We start from the raw sequence: 16,411 nt of genomic DNA, 5'->3' as shown, positions 1-16,411 counted from the left end.
GACCTATATGATAACACTAAATGTAAGCAGAGAAAAAATTATTTACACTTTTAAAGTCCTAGGTTTGTCCTGTGATGTATTGAATGCTGGATCACTGTACCTCTTCCAAAGCAGTGGATGACCTGTGCATAAGAAAGGGACTAGAGGAGGAGGGCAGCTAGCAAGGAGCAATGTTCAGTCATTGAGGTTGAGGTGGGTCAACAGGCAGCTGTGTAGGTGCAGATCGAAGCATAGTTATGCTCCAGCTGGGAGGAGAAATCATTCCTGAGTATGGGTTAAACTTAATCAACCAAGAAAAGTGTTCAGAAGGTAGAATAAAAAATGCTATTTGTCACTGGAGGTGGGTGGAGACAAAAAACAGACGGACACCATACCTTTTCAGATATTTCTGTGTTTCTTCCAGAATCCTCTGGGAGTCAAAGTGAGTGGTGGCCATTTTCCTTGCATGAGATACAATGGCATTCATTTTCTCTGCCAGCTCACGTGTCTCATTTTCCAGCTGTCTGTGCTGCTTGAGTAGATCACGGCTGGAGCGCAAATCGTGGCCTGTCTCAGATTCCTGAAGAATTTTCTCAATTTTTTCAATCTTCTTTTTGGCATCCTGCCAGGAAAAGATTACTGCACACTCATACTGTCCTTTCAACAACATTTTCTTTCACTCACTCCTTCCTATGACAGCTTCCTGGACACAGTTTTTAAATCCAATTGTCCTTTCTTGGTAATATGATGGCTGGATGTCTCTAAGAGACATCTTCTGGGAATATTTTGTTTTGCAAACTATTTTGGAGTATTCTTCTGTCTGAGACACTAAAGCACATCACTGAGAATAGTCTCTTTGAAATATATTCAGCAACATAATATAAAAAAACAATCTTCAAAGACTTCAGATTGTAGCTATAACACAACAGCAGTTCCATTCATAATGGTCTCAAAACAGCTTCACAGCATACTGTTCTTGTTATAAAAAATTGACCAGATGACCACGTGCTTAATACAGTGCCATCGCTGCAGGCCCCAGATTGCCTCCAGGCAAGCAGTTATGTTTGCACAGCATTGACCCCTACAGAGTCTGGGTTGTTTTCCCAGTACTGGATGGGCACACAAGATGCAGTGTTGAGCCCGACTTCAACAGCCTGATGCTTTGCTGGCACTGTTACCATGATCATAACTTTGAAGTGAGCTTGGATGGCATAATATTGGGGTTTCTTTCCTGGGACTGCAGAAAAAATGGAGACCTTAAAAACCACTTTTATCAGGATAGTATTCTCCTCCGTTATGTGGTATACACACAATAGAGAAACCAGGCTCCTAGACCATTCCTCCCCTCTGTTCCTCATGACTTCCTGACCTGCAGCAGTTCCATGAGCTGTTCCTGCTGTCCAGCTTGTCTCAGCTTGTCACCTCGCTCTATCATCTTGCCATACAATTCCTTCCAGTTCTTTTGAAGCTCTGACATCTTCTCCTGGACAGAAACTGCAGCATAGTGGTTGTCTTGAATCAATTGATTTCCTTTCTGGAGAAACACAGTGCATCACTTTATTAGCAGATCAGCATCTATGAATTCTGGTAAAAAATGGAAAACTTAGCTCCAGAGTGCCTTCACCTTTATCAATGTTGTAAAGTGCTCCTCGTTAGCTAACATTTCCTTCTCAGCAGCCTCATGCCACTTCAGTTTGCGTAGAACATTTGTTGGATCACGATAGGATTCATCTGACGCTACCTTGTACTTCTCTTCCATCCATATCAAAAGCTCAGCAGCATCACGATTAAACTCCTTACAGAAAAGAAACAGGATTAAGTTGATTTAACTAATGAAGAAGTATGATCTTGAACCATAGATGAGGTTTTAAGACATCATAATAGATCCCTTTCTTATCACATTTACTAATCTGTTGCCTGTAATTGTCAGCGAAGGTTTGCATCATGGATAAAATATTTTAACCAGAAGAGAACCAATCCTCCAGCACAACTTTGTACCTCACCACTGAAAGCTAAGTTTGGTGCCAAAATTCAGAGCAACTGTACTACATTATTAAGGCCCAGAACAGTAATAAGTAATGAACAGAATAAACTTATCCAGTAGAAAAAACATTCTGTTGATATATTTCATTCAAAATCTCCATTTTTGTTTTGGAATTTTGCTATGGTTATACCTTTTAAAGTTTTGTCACCAGTGCATCACCTGCTCTCTGAAGAACAAAACTCTGTCCCACAACCAAAAAGAAAGTGAGCTGCAGTAGGAATGCTCAGCAGTTTTTGACTCATATTAAGACAAAGGGTAAAATTCAAAATTCACAGATGCCCGACCGAATGTGCTGTATCAGTTACCTGTAGCTGGAGGGAATCCAACAACCTCTGTTTTCTCTTGGCGTTGCTTTGTATCAGCTGCTCCCACCTTCTCCGGAGAGTGACCATTCTCTCTTCAATACTACCAAGAAAAACAGGAACTCCAATGCTGTACTAATATTGGTTCCCCTTGCTTATGCTGCAGTCATGACTGTGATATAAATGTAATCTAGTTTCAACAACTTTGCTGACAGGAAGAAGGGATATATGGCCCTGTCCCATCACCATGTTGGGTTTACCTGGAGAGCAGGTATTGCTTACCAGCTGCTCTGGATTTTCCTCTTGTATGGCTGTGTCACATTAGTGAATTGCAGTCATACACTGGAATGCTGCAATCTCCCTCTGCCCCTAATAATCCACAATATTGTTATATCAGTTATAAATAACTACTAACTTCCTCTTTGCTGTAAGTGCAATAAGATTTTGGAATGGCTTTCTGATGGTAGTAATGCTGGCAAGAAATCAGATCTTAAGGGCATTTTTATAAATTTGTGGGGGGAGTGTTCAAAACATTATCACTTATGATCACAAGAACACGGTCTTTTGATACTCTATTTCTAATTCTTGTTTGCAAAGGGGTCCCCTTACTAGATCCTAGTGGCTCTAACACAGAAAAAGGAATTACAGGTAACAGTTCAACTTTGACAAAAACACAAAGGAGCTGCTCCTGAAGAGTTTTGCTTGTGAAGTCTTCAGTAACTTTTTAAAAGCAAACAATATTTCTAATATACGATACTGATGAATGAAGGAATTCTTTTTCTACAGGCATCTAATGAGTTCACTTTAAGAAAGCTTTATCACTGTAATTTATGATACAAGACAAATTATTCTAGTGTCTGCCAAATGTCACTTTTAACCTAAAGCATTTCACCTATTTGTCCTGAGAGCACAGGAAATCTAATTTTTTAAAAAAAATCCCTTTGCCCCCTCATCCACCAGACTGTGGATTGGAAGTCAACTAATTTCTCCTCAGAGAAAGTTTTTCCCTTCACCCTGATCACACTGGATCATTTATTAAAGCACAATAAAAGAGGAGTAGGTTTGGACTCACACATGAGATGCAAAGTGCCTGCTCTCTAGTAGGTTCACCCCGTTTTCATTGAGTGCTTCCACTCGTCTCCTCAGTGCCATCAGCAGTTGTTCAAATTCCTGATGTTGCTTCAGCAGGTTTCGAACAGCATCTACATGGTCCTGCATTTGAGAAAGAAAATTTGATCAAGACTTTTCTTGCTCATATTGTTTCTGTAGCAGTGAAAAAAAAATTGGACCTTACTTTCCCGCTTCTCTTTCAGGCAGGAGATACAGTGTACATTCTGCATGAGCCCAAGGATGTTCAAGGGCTACAAACAAGCAGCAGGTTTGTAACATATCTGGTTGCTCTGTTCTAGGTTTCCATTATGGTTCAATTTTCACCTTTTAAGAAAATCTGTGTTCTAAATTTATGCCAGCACTCTGGCCCATCTAGGGATGAGCAATACAAAAGACTAATTAGCAAAACTTTATTCCACTCAGTTGATCCTAAGGTATCAATGTTTTGGGTTCAGCTGAAAACATAGGCAGTGAGAGACAGCCACCTCCTTCTTCAATGATTTTGCGAATATTGTGTGCATTTGTTTTTTCACTTCGTATGCTTTAATGTTCTTAAATTAATGAAAGGAAAAGCTTTTATTTAAAAAAAGGTTACATTTTTACTTGAAAAAAAAATTACTGTGTTCAAGCTGAAACCTTGTTTTTCCATGGATGAGTCAATTTTATATAAACCATATGACACGTACAAACAGCAACAAATCACAGCTTTAGCTGTTTTTAATTTTTTTTTTTTTTTTTGAGGGACAATGAGCTTTGTTCTTATTAAGATGAATAAGAACATAAGGAAGTTAATAAGATCCTGAAAATCTGGTTCCCAAGTATGGAAATGCTGTGATCAGAAGAATGAAGAAGCCAATCGAATAAAGAAGATTGTTGCTAGTCCCTGGATAGGGAGAAGAAGTAGGAGAAAACAAGATCAGCTGCTGTACATACCCCAAGGTCATCCCCCCGGAGAAAGGCCTCATGGCCAGAGAGGGCTGCATTGATACGGTCTCCCTCCCTATTGAACTTCTGCAATTCCAGGCCATCCTGCAGCTTTTTCCATCGCTTTTCCCACATTTCCTCCAGCTCTTTGTTCTCCTTGGCAAGCCTCTCCATAGTCTGGTGGACATCTGTGGTCCTACTGTTACTGGGTTGTTGGTGGATTACTGTGCGCCCAAGCTCTTCCAGTTGCAGAAATCTTCCCAGAGTCAAAAAAAAAAAAAAAAAGAGACCTCTCTGCATGAGGGAATATGAATTCTCTTTCATCACAGCTCTTTGCTCTCTTGGCAGTGCCCATACACCAAGTTTCCTTCCCTCCCTTTCATTTTTTTCCTGTTGGTTAAGCACCACAAAGTACAGCTGTTTTATTGCTCAGGGATACATGCTGGAGGCAGTGAGATTTCCCCATCTGGACTGAAAGCCCACATAAGCAGGTTTTCATGTTAAAACGGAAAAGAGGGCCAACAGTATCTGGAAATTTATAACAGTGCAAAAGAAGAACTGAAAATGATGGCAAGTGGAAGTATAAGGCCTGAGAAGAAATGGGGGAACTGGAATAAAGTACAGATGGCACTCTCTGAGAGCGTCAGGAGAGTTTGTGGAATTCTACCACTGCAAACATAGAGCTCCTCCCTCCCCCTACGTCAGCCATCAGGATAAGTATGCAAAAGCTGATGGGATTTTGTGTTTGCAGTCTCCTTTTGTCACTAAAGTTCAAGTGCATGTGAATAAAATTTCGGTATCACTTTCATGCACAATTTATATACATGATTTATATGTTTCATTTTCACAGTACTGTTGTCATATCACCCCACTCTGCCCACCTTGACAGAATCTCTCTACCTTTCATTCTGAGAGCCAATTTCTATCAGCAGGTCTTGATGTTCCTTCAGCAGTTGCTCTGCAGATCCCACATCCAGACCCATTTCTTCACTGCTCAGTTTCTCCCGAATGCCCTCTGCCCATAGTAGGAGCCTACGGCTGTCTTGCAGGAAGGACTGTTGGTTTTGGGCCCACTGCAGAATGTCCCGTTTCTTTTGGATTTCCAGCTTGAGCTTTGCCAGAAGCCTCTCCATGTTTTCTACCTGCTCAGTGATGGTCCTGCTCTCTGCAGGGTTGGTGTCCTTGATCCTTCAATAAAATACATTCAACTGTATGAACACTTATTTAGAGCTTGAACCAGGACTCTTTAAAAGGAATGGATTTGGATATTAACAGTTCCATTAAAAAGAAAGTCAGCTAAGGCAACATATTCCCATTGTGAGTGTGCAGAAAACTTAAAGAAGTAAAAAACTTTAATATTTCAAATTTGAACTCCTGTGCACAGTTATCTGCTATTTTCCTACCATCACCCTTATTTCCCCTGATTACCCTCTTTCAGGACCTAAGTGATACCTCCACATTTTGAATTAGGTAACTCACATTAGTAAAGATAATTTTTTAGAGCCACAAACAATCCTTTGGTATTCATCCTCTTATAGCTGTGAAGTCTGGAAACAAACACCTCCCTAGTCACCCAGCCACACTCAAGAGAAATCAGCTCAATCCAGCAGGCAAGTGAGTTCTTTGGGTTTCTAGAAAGAAAAACTTTAAAAGCTACTCATTCTCTTTATAGCCATAATTTACAGCATGATCTTCGAGAACTAGCAAAGAAAGTGGAAACAAAGAGAATGTTTCTTACGATTTTGCAACACTCCTCAAGTATTCAATTTTCCTCTCTATCACCAAGACCTCTCTCTCAATTGTGTACAGTTTGCGCTTGTCTGACTCCAGTCCAGCAGGAGAGTTCCCTGGTTCCAGATCCGTGAGTTGGACCATCTTGTCTTGCAGTAGCACTCCTATGCTCTGACAGTCCTGAAGAAATGTCCTCACATCAGCCACTCCAATCAGCTCAGAGCCTTTCTCCTCCTTCAGAGTTTCCATGCATTGCCATCTTGAAGACAGATAAAAATTTATAGCCATTGTTATACATGAACGATATCTGTTTTCTGTTCAGAAAAAGTCTTGTATAAAGATTTCATCAGGACTTAAGTAGGCTGGGCAGGGGTGAAAACTAGCACTCCCTCACAACAGCAAAGTTCGTATCAGTGCCATCTCAAACAAGGGGACCTTGCTCAGGTGGCCAGGACACTCTGAACATGATGCAAATAAACAACTATGGTTAAAGTCAGGACCTGGGTGTGCCCACTGAGTGACAGGGTGCCAGGAATGCATTCACAACAGGTACTAAATACTCCTGGTGAAGTCAAACATGGTTTGATGTTCCTTTCAAGATTTGTGAAGTGTGTCCTCACCCTGATGCTTAAGTAACCAAATCAGCTGCAGTGCTGCAGAACTACTCTGAATACATCACTATCACCCGTGGACGAATTCACATTGTGCTTTAACATGCACACACAAATTTCTACAGTTTAAGTGACTTGGTGTCAGGGTCCTAGGAGCACTCCTCAGTCCTGAAGACATGGCACTGGGCTCAGGGCCAGACTGCAGACAGGTGAGGGCTGCCCATTTCCTGCTGGTGGCACTGTTGTCTAGAAGGGATATGAATGGTCAGCTCTCCAATTGCCCCCATGAGCAACTCTCTGCTTATCTGTAGCACTTTTACCTGATGTTGATCTCTTCCATCCAAGTCTGGATCTCAAAATATTTGCTGGGACTGATCTTTCTGTATTTAGAAGCTAAGTTTTCAATGTCTTCCAGCTGGCCTTTCCCCGCAGCCAGTTCTGTTAAAAATCTCTAAAATGGAAAAATACAAGAATGAAGAACTTGGGGGGTTTCCGTTTCTGTGGACACAATTCTCAATAATCTCTTATATCCACTCATGTCCCACTTTCACAGTTGGCTTCTCCATTTGCCTGCCTGCTGACTCCATGCACATCTGTGCACACAAGTCCCATGCAGCCCCCTGACCTCCCTGGTGTGCACATTACATCTGTCAACATATGTCCCACTCCACTGGGACACAAGTGCACTGACGGATTTTTTCATAATTGGGTACTTTTTTTAAATGATATAAGATAAACCACAGAAAGAATCCTTTTGTAACATGATATTTGTACAGGATACCATGTTCACAGGAAGATAAAGGGACAGAGTCACATCAGCTTCAGTAATTTGGCATAGTCTGTACAAAAGAAATATCTGATCTATGCAGGACTCTCTAAGTTGAAATTAATGAAAAGGCTCTCAAAACATCATTTCTCAACTTCATCTTTTCTCTTAAAGGCCAATTTGATTTAAAAGGTGTCATCTGTGAAGAGGAAAAAGGGGTACCTGATATTTCTGCTGCATGACCTCCACATTGTCTGCTTGAGGTTGAAGAGTCCGGAAAATGTTCTCTTTATCTCTCATCCATGACTGAAATTCTTCACAAGAGCTACAGAAGCGATAATATCCAATCATCTCCTCCAGAGCCTTTTTTCTGCTCTGTAAAACAGATGAAGACTTAACTATTGCTGTAATAACTCCTTACCATTTGTAGCAACAGAAAAAAGATCCTTGCATTTAAGCTACAATACACAGGTGGTAGCTTAGTAGTTTTCCCAGACACTACTGGAAGAGAATAGAACATGAAATTTTAAGATCACAATTCTTCTTCCCAGAGCAACAGAGGTTTAAAAGTATAAGAGAATAATTTGGAGAGTGCTCAGCCCCCAGACAGGCAGGGAGGCTGCTGTGCTACTTGCTGCTGCTGGCTGAAGACTTAAGGCAGTGGTCTCTAGAATATGTAAAAGTCACATACAGCATGTTTGTGTTGGTCTTTAGGGCATGATTAGAGCAGCTGGTAGTGAAAAGTAGCAAATTGAAAATGCAGGTTACAGTTTATTTTTTCTGGTGTCAGGCAAGACAGCCCAGTGATTTAGGAGCTACAGCAAGCAAGCATTAAGGGGTGTATGTGGGGGGGAAGATTACACAAAAAAATCTTCTCTTCATGGACTAAAAATACTGGGCTGTAAATGGGAAATTTGCTGACATAAATTGTGTTTTGATATAAAATTTCAATGATAATCTCAAACCTTGAAGCCCTACAGGAATTAAGAGGATGAGGCACATTATTGAACTGAAAAGCAGAAGCCAGCACAGCATTTAATTTCAATTTGAACTGATTTGGACTTGACTTTTCCATGAACTGCAAAGCAGAAGGGGATATTATACCTCAGCCATGCTCTGTAGATGTTCGTAAAGTGAATCTATTTCTTCCTGGGTCTTCCAGATGTTCTCTGGAAGAAAATGATCATCTGGACTCGAGGTTCCAGTGGATGCAGTTTCAGATGTTGCCCAGGTTCGACTGAACGGCAGCTTAGCTGTCTTTTGATTTAAGTCACTTGGGGCTTCCCTCTTTGTCATCTGTTAAAAAAATGTTAACAAAATCAATGGATGTAAATTTCTGATTTGGATAAAAATTTCACATGGAAGGAAAATTTGGACTTGATAGCTCAAATACAACATTCTGACCCTTGAAACTGAAAACTTCCAGTATTTTTTGGAAACTGTTTCCACTGTTCTATTTTGAAAAAATAAATCAAAAAACTGAAAAACATTTTGGTTTTGTTTAAAGAAGAAGTTTAATTTAGCTCATTTTAAAATATATGGATTGAGTAAAAATTCTCATTTTCTGCCCAAATCAAATTTGCTTGGTTGTAAGGGCTCTTTTTTATTTTTAGAAGTGCCAACAAAGCAAGACAATTGACTATGCTCATGGTTCTCTTTGTGGTGATGTTTTAGCACCTGAACACTTCCAGTTTCAAAACCTGTGAATCAATACTTCTATTTGTGCATCAACACTATCTTGTCATGTGCTTTTTCACATTTCATAGCAAAGTAATAAAATTTTTTTCTAATAACAATGTTGGATTGATGAGGTAAAGACCACAAGTGATGCCCACTGCTCTCAAATTTATTGGGCTAAACATTGAGTGAATATAGACATTTAAAAGAAGCAACCTATGAAATATGCCATTCATTCATTCATGTTCCCTGAATTCTGTTATTAAATGAGCTGATCTCAAGTCCAAAGTTCCCTTTCTAGTCAGTGAAAAAGAGGGGCACCTGAAGAGATTGATTTCATCTCATCTGCCTTAAAAATAAGGGATGGTATGAATTGCTTCCGGAGTTGTGGGATAGCTCTTCACTACATTAGGGTACCAAAAGAATTTGTTGGGATGTTTTGGTTAAATGTCTGCTTTTAAAGATTATTGAAATTAATAATTTTATGAGAATAAAGATTGAGAATGTATTTATGAGGACCAGTAGAGGGAACTAATATATATGAGAATATTTCTAGGGCTTCAAAAAATACTAACTAGCTGTGTTATGAGCAGACAAGGACCCTCTTTGTCACCTAAAAATTTGCCTCAATTCTAGTAAAAAACTTAACTTGGAATATTCTATTTTGGCAAAACAAATAAAAAATAAATAATTGAAAACCCATTTTGTTTACGTTCTTCAACACAATGTGACACAATCCCTCATCTACTTACTGCAGCTGGAGCTTGCTGTGCTGCAACGTCAGCCTGCTCTTTGAGGCGCCTCATCTCAGAGGAATAGGCTGCAATCTCCTTCTCCAGGCGCAAGTGACGGTGCAACAGTGCTTCAGCACTTGATTCATCTTTGCCATAGTCCTTGCTGGCAAGAAGGGGCTGCCTTTCTCGCAACCAGGAGTTTGCTTCATCGATGTCAGCAAAGTACTGAAGGAACACAGGGAAAAAAACACTTGGATTCATCCTGAAAGTGTCATATCCAGCTCCTTCCTCTTTGTAAAATTATGAGTAAGGAGAAACACCATTAGGTCTGTAGCTGTAAGGCTAATTCCAGGTGTTGTGAAAGCTATGGATAAGGTAGCTCTAAACCTGTGAGGTATTTCATGCTCACAACACAGACAATTCACAGAATCACAGTGAGTAAAGAGATTCAAGGATTGCCTATACAGCTCTTTAAAAACTCCTAACTAGCTAAAACTTCATGGTGCATAACAGCAGCATCATACATAACAATGTATGATGTTAGTAGGCACAATGTAATACCAACAGATATTTTCTAAATGTTTAAGGAACAAGCAATGAATTTGGTCTACAGCAGAAGTTTACTATTTTCCAGAATTTGCAGTCTGCCTGGCTATGGTTGTAGAAAAGTAAAACAAGGTTTTTAGGTATAGAATAAAGGTACAACAGAAAAAAAAAGAAAACACATAGTAAAGATGGACAAAGAAAGAACTTAAAAACCGTAATGGTGTTAATCTTGCTAGAGAGAAGAGAAAATTTAGACTTTCTCAAGAAAAAAGCTGTTCAGTTTTGTTCAAACATTTCATGGAAACAACATACTGAGCAAAATCTTCTTAAGAAGGGGAGAATGAGAATGCCTGAGATAATGTGATAAGATTTAAGAACACTGCTTTTATACAAATTCTTTATTTGCAGATGTGTGAATGTTTGTGGGAATAAAATCATTGGTCATAATGGAAGTGTCAAACACTTTGCAGGATTTGTGAAATTTATGGTCAATCTAAGTCTTACAACACATTATTTTGTTGGTGGTCTTTGGAATTTTTTTTAATTTTAGAAATATGTCACACAGCTACCTGATCCCACCCTCTAAAAAGACTCTGCATTAGCACTATCATGTGCGTTATTTCTATTAGCACTTTTACCTTTAGAGCAACTCCCAGCTGCTCAAATCTCCCGCCTGCCTGGCTTGCAAGAGGATTGAGACTTCACTGCCAGAGATCTTTTTGTAGAGCAACAGGTGAAGGCTTTCCTGCCTCTGTTGCCTTCCAGGTCGGGGCACAGGGCAGAACTAAGCCACATCCATGTCCCCCCTACCACACACCCCAGCAGAACCCTCTTACCTGTTTGATGAGGGCTGCTGCCTGCAGGCGGCTCTTGCGATCAGCCACCTCATCTTGGAGCTGCTGCCACAGCTTCTGGAGGTTGTCTGTCTGCCTCAGAATGTCGTCCTGGCACATGGGGTTCTTTTGGCTCAGCTCCCAGCCCCTCCTCATCACATCTGCACATATGGCCCTGTGTGAATTGCACTCTGCTTCAAGAGCCTAGCACAAGGACAGGAAACATGTCAGCGCAGCTCATTCCCTACCAGCCAAGAGAAAAGAGTAGATCCTACTCTCTGCTACTGTCACGCATACATTTCCAAGAGACCAGACCCATGTCTTATCTTTTCACCGTCTCTCTCTTTACGCTCATCTCTCTTGGCCAGGAAAAGAAGGTGAGAAACATGGAAACAAGCAACCTTTTTTTTCACCCATCAAATGTTAGCTAATATGGAAGCCAGTGTCTTCACAAGAAGCCCCACTTCCAGTCCAGTATGGAGCATATTCCTTCTCTACCCCTTCCTTCCCCTCTTTCGGAAAAAAATCCCTACCCCGTACATTTTTTTAAAATTCAAAACTCTGGTCATGACAGTTGAGATAAGGATTAGTGTGGCAGCTTTCTTATAAGTGCTGCACTGACTGAACTGAAAGACACTGATGTTCTAAAATCTCGCTTTAATACAAAGACAAGGCGGCAGCAGCAAAGTACAATACCTTGTTCTTCTGAATAGAGGCTGTGATCTGGCTGACATCTTTCCCTAATGTTGTCATCCTTGCCAGCTTCCATTTCTCAGAGATCCATGATTCTTCTTCTTTGCAGTCACGGAAAAATTCAAAAAGCTTCAAAGCCTCTTCTAGCTGAGATTTACTGAGGGAAACAGTGTATGACAGTCAGAATTAGGATTCCATGAAGACAGTGGTAGAATAATCAAAGAAAAATTTAGAAATCCAGAATTTGAATGCCTTCAGTTCCTCTTTGTTATATACTATGTCATATTTATGGAATAAGACAAAGAAACAAAATTACTTTTCCTTCTTTCTCCAGGAGATGAGGAGATAATCATTTTCTATTCAGACTTCTCATAAAGCAAGTTTTAATAAATGCTGAGAATTCAGCTAATCTTCATCTATGAAAGTGAGCAATCCTTTCAGTCAATTGCAGTCAAGACAATTGAGTTGTTTTTGTTATGTCTTCATAATTCGAGAAATGAAAAATTTTCAAATGCTGGGGAGCTGTGCCTTCTGATTAAAGAATTAGGACTGGGCAACTGCATCAGGAAGAACAGAGCCACAACTACAGCCCTACCGTGACTTGCTCTGAGCTGTAAGTTTCTGGTACAGCTGACGAAGCATCTGAACTTTTGCATAAAGCAATTCTGATTTAACTGTGCTGTCCTTGCTGATCTCTGCTGTCCTCTGGGTGATGTGTGACAATCTGCCATCATAGGAGGAGATCTGCGAGTCAACCAAGTTGTGATTCTGCAGCAAATCTACTACTTCCAGGAGCTGCTTCCCACAGTCCTGGGAATTCACTAGCACCTACAAACAAAGTGAGAAGGAAAAAAAAGGCGTCTTAGGCAGTGCATCCAGGGTCTCAGTGCAAATAAATCAGATGAAAGCTTCCTGTTTTCTCTCATAGCTTCTAAATGTCCAAGAATGTCAGTTAGGTAAAGCTAAAATGCTGCCTATTTAGAGAAATTATACTCTTCTTTCAATTCCACAAGCTAATGGCAACAATCCAGAGTTTCTATCTGCTTCAGTGCAAGTAAAAGGCTCATCAAATAAGCATCTGTTTTTGCACCTAAGATATTTCTTCTGATTAAGCACTCAAGGCCTCAGAATTTGCAGACACAATGAATATCCCTTTGCTATAGACGCATCTGTAGGCAGATTGATTCACAGTTTGTATTTGAAGAATTCTACAATATCCCATTCTATGGTATGTCCTAACTGCAATGTTCTTTTATTTGAGGAGCTTACTTGTCTATCTAAATAATGAAAATAAGTACTTTATAGTATTTAATTGGTCACTGATGACAACCTCTTACCAGTCTGTCTTCTTTCTAGTTGTATCGATGGATACAACTACTAATCCTAAGGTACTATCTTTCCATACCAATCTTTTCCCATATTCTCAGGCTATTGTTATTCCAACAACACTATTACCATTAGATGTTCTTTGTCTCCTAACACTAGGACAGAAATATTTATAACTTAGAGATAGCTCTTATCTTTAATTCGAAATTCACAACTTCATATAGCACAGTTACTCTTCCAGCTTGGGTACAAGGCAACCTGTAGTCATAAGGATTTTTCTGTCTTCAAGGCAAAGGATGTATACATACTTCCTTCCATTACAAAATCAATATGAACCCAGTTATTTCTCATGCTAAAGAGAAGATTTGCACTCTGACACTCTGGTAACAGTTGGAAATTCTTTCTAAGAGCAATCACTATGCGTTTACAGTGGAACTTTCCTTTCTCATGATCTTATAGACCTGTAAGCCTGAGCTAATTCCCATCTGTATAATTACTGCAGGTACTTCCAGAAGCTAATTCAGAAGAATTACGTGGAATGGAAACAGAAGATGGTTTTATTCCACTTTTGCTTTTGCACTTGTAAATTTAGAAAATATTATTTCCCGTCTTTATTTTACTGCGTAACTCGAACCTGTAGTGCATTCCACGTAGTAGGATACCTGGCTTTCTGATTAGGGAAACTCCCTATAGCAAGGCCTGTTTTTTTCTTGTGTAGTTACCTGTGATGATGAACTGAAATGCTCAGTTAGGCATCTAGGTTAAAATAGTGTATTTTTTCTATAGCTGATAGGCTTATCTCCTGTTGGCACCAGACAATCCCTGGAACATGGGGACACACACTGGCAGCACTGCAAGTTGTGTGCTGGTGGAGAGGGCTCTGTACCTGCAGCTCTTTCAGCTCCTCTGTAATGGCATCTATGTCCCTCAGGAGGCCCAGAATTTCCTGCATTGTTCCCAGGGATTGCTCTCTTCTCTGCAGCTGATCCAGGAGATCCTGCCATTGCTTTGAAATGCTCTTTTGCCTACAAAGGAAGAGAAAGAAATTACCAGTTTGGACCAAAGACTTTGGGCAGCACTGGAGGATTCTCAGTGCTTGCGGCTTTAGAGGAGCTAAATGAACACACACGACTCTTGACATCAGTGCAAGAGGACAGGCCAGGAACACAAAACAGGTCAAAGCAATGTTGTTATAGGAGGTTTGACTAGCACATCAAGTGTCATTGACTTTTTAAAATTTAGATGTTGTTTTTAAGAACGTTCATAAAACATCCTTTTCTTTGTTACAGTGCTTTTCCTTGATACAGTGGAAAGGCTTGGAAACAAAGAAGTGGTCTTGAAATGGCTGCTTAAAGTAAGACTTCAACCTAAACCACATAATAAGTCACAGTCTGATCTCACAGTTTGATTTACTCTTTTATAACTCTTTTTCTGAGTTTTCACAGAGGGTCCTGCTTTTGTCTTAATTTAGAAAACCACTAAAATGCCACAAGAGAAGTTATTCATATGGCATCCTTAGATACTCACAAATCAGGTTACATAATAACATGAGATAATCAGAGAATTTATAATTTCTCAAGATTTGCTCCAAAATTGAATAAGTCTGAGAATACTTAACCAATTGCCTTAACCAATCTGTATCTCCCCAAATTGCAGACTGAAATAGAAATGTGTTGATTTGGGGAAAAAAAAAAGTATCTCTCTAAGCATTTTGATGGCAGATGGAATATTTGGTAGAGATTTTTAGGTATATTCTCATATATAACAAAAATACCCAAAATTATTTCTCGCCCTAAATCAGTCTGAGGACTTGACCATTCAAGGAAAAAAATCAGAATTTTGAAGATGAAGCGTCTGCCTTATCTGCTGAAACTGTTCACAGGTAGAAGAAATTCCTGACAGTTCTACTCATGAGGAGCAGAGACAAGATTCACAGTTATAACTAATTTTCTTCCACTACACCACAGAATTTCAACTAATTTTGACCTCCACCACTACAAAACCTCACAACCATCACTCACTTCTGCAAGATTTGATCTTTGCCGTGATAGTTCTCCTGGCTGATAATGGTGGCCATTTCATCCAAAGCTGTGAAGCGTTCCCTCCTGGGCAGGACATCTGCCACAATGGCTTCCAGCTTCTTACTGGCAGCCTCCATCCTGTCCACACTCTCTGGCCAGAAGTCCTGCTTCCCGATCACTTTCCTCATGTCTTCCAAGTAGGACTCACGCAGGGCTGCCTTCTTCAGGAACCTCTGGGCTAGCTGTTCCAGCCTTTCTAGCCTCAGCATCTCCTTCTGCAGTGCCTTTCCTCGGCTGTGCTCTGACTTTTCCAGGATGATCCAGTGCTTTTCCACATCCTGCAGCATCTTCCCCTCTGGGGGCAAGTATGGCCGTTGGTTATTGGCCCTCTGCTTGGTCCTGATGTTGAAGAGATGAGCTTCAATCATGCCCTTCTCTTGGTATTTGGGGGGTTTCTCCACAGTGCGGAAGGTTTTAAAGTTGGCCATGAGCAGCCACATTTCCTGAAGAGAGTTGGGGAAATGACGGTCATCCAGCTCCACCACCTTCTGTTTAATCCATTTCAGGAGGTCAGAGACCATCTGCTCATACTGAAGCTTCAAGTCATCTATCTCCTCCAGGAAGAACACAATCTGTGGTGGGAATATAAAGTTACAAGCCACATAAGGAACAGAATGAAGCAAGGTGGGTGAACAGAAAGCAGCATCTTCAGAAGTGGTCACATTTTTATAGTGATGTGGTGATAGCTGTCACGTCTGAGGTCAAGTGAAACCCTAAAACAGCTTTCCATAAAACACAGATAAATAAATATCATATGTCTCATTATCAGTTTTTATTTAAGAAAACATTAATTTTGGAATTAACAGCATGTATGTGGAGACTGTTAGCAATTCCTGTGTGGGATGACTAGAAAGCAAGAATCACAAACTGAGGGTTCAGATTTTTTTCACAATCGAAAAACCCAGACTTTTTTCCCAGTCTCATTCCTCAACCCCAAACAATTCTATCCTAATACGAAGTTACACCCTCTTAGCTTCACCACTTAGGATCTTAGGAGACCATCTGACAAGATCCTGGTTCTCTCACATGCACACAGCAGACTGTGGTCAAACAG

The 16,411-nt window shown here is 40.2% G+C and overlaps 1 protein-coding gene across 1 annotated transcript in view; it reads right to left on the bottom strand.

The window, feature by feature from the left end:
* SPTBN5 (spectrin beta, non-erythrocytic 5) overlaps window positions 1-16,411 on the bottom strand; it is a 97,553-nt gene that overhangs the window by 67,121 nt on the left and 14,021 nt on the right. The window contains exons 9-25 of the mRNA XM_039552933.1: window positions 15,298-15,929; window positions 14,163-14,301; window positions 12,546-12,778; window positions 11,954-12,107; window positions 11,261-11,461; window positions 9,897-10,103; window positions 8,572-8,763; window positions 7,690-7,842; window positions 7,022-7,152; window positions 6,098-6,349; window positions 5,260-5,547; window positions 4,369-4,615; window positions 3,398-3,537; window positions 2,329-2,428; window positions 1,604-1,774; window positions 1,349-1,513; window positions 375-601 (exon numbers count right to left, since the gene is read on the bottom strand). Coding sequence (XP_039408867.1) covers window positions 375-601; window positions 1,349-1,513; window positions 1,604-1,774; window positions 2,329-2,428; window positions 3,398-3,537; window positions 4,369-4,615; window positions 5,260-5,547; window positions 6,098-6,349; window positions 7,022-7,152; window positions 7,690-7,842; window positions 8,572-8,763; window positions 9,897-10,103; window positions 11,261-11,461; window positions 11,954-12,107; window positions 12,546-12,778; window positions 14,163-14,301; window positions 15,298-15,929 — 3,632 coding nt within the window. The remainder of the gene's footprint in view (window positions 1-374; window positions 602-1,348; window positions 1,514-1,603; window positions 1,775-2,328; window positions 2,429-3,397; window positions 3,538-4,368; window positions 4,616-5,259; window positions 5,548-6,097; window positions 6,350-7,021; window positions 7,153-7,689; window positions 7,843-8,571; window positions 8,764-9,896; window positions 10,104-11,260; window positions 11,462-11,953; window positions 12,108-12,545; window positions 12,779-14,162; window positions 14,302-15,297; window positions 15,930-16,411) is intronic.

Source organism: Corvus cornix, chromosome 5 (genome assembly GCF_000738735.6).
Source record: "Corvus cornix cornix isolate S_Up_H32 chromosome 5, ASM73873v5, whole genome shotgun sequence".
NCBI classification, from domain to species: Eukaryota; Metazoa; Chordata; class Aves; order Passeriformes; family Corvidae; genus Corvus; species Corvus cornix.
This window is presented reverse-complemented; position numbering and strand designations above follow the sequence as displayed.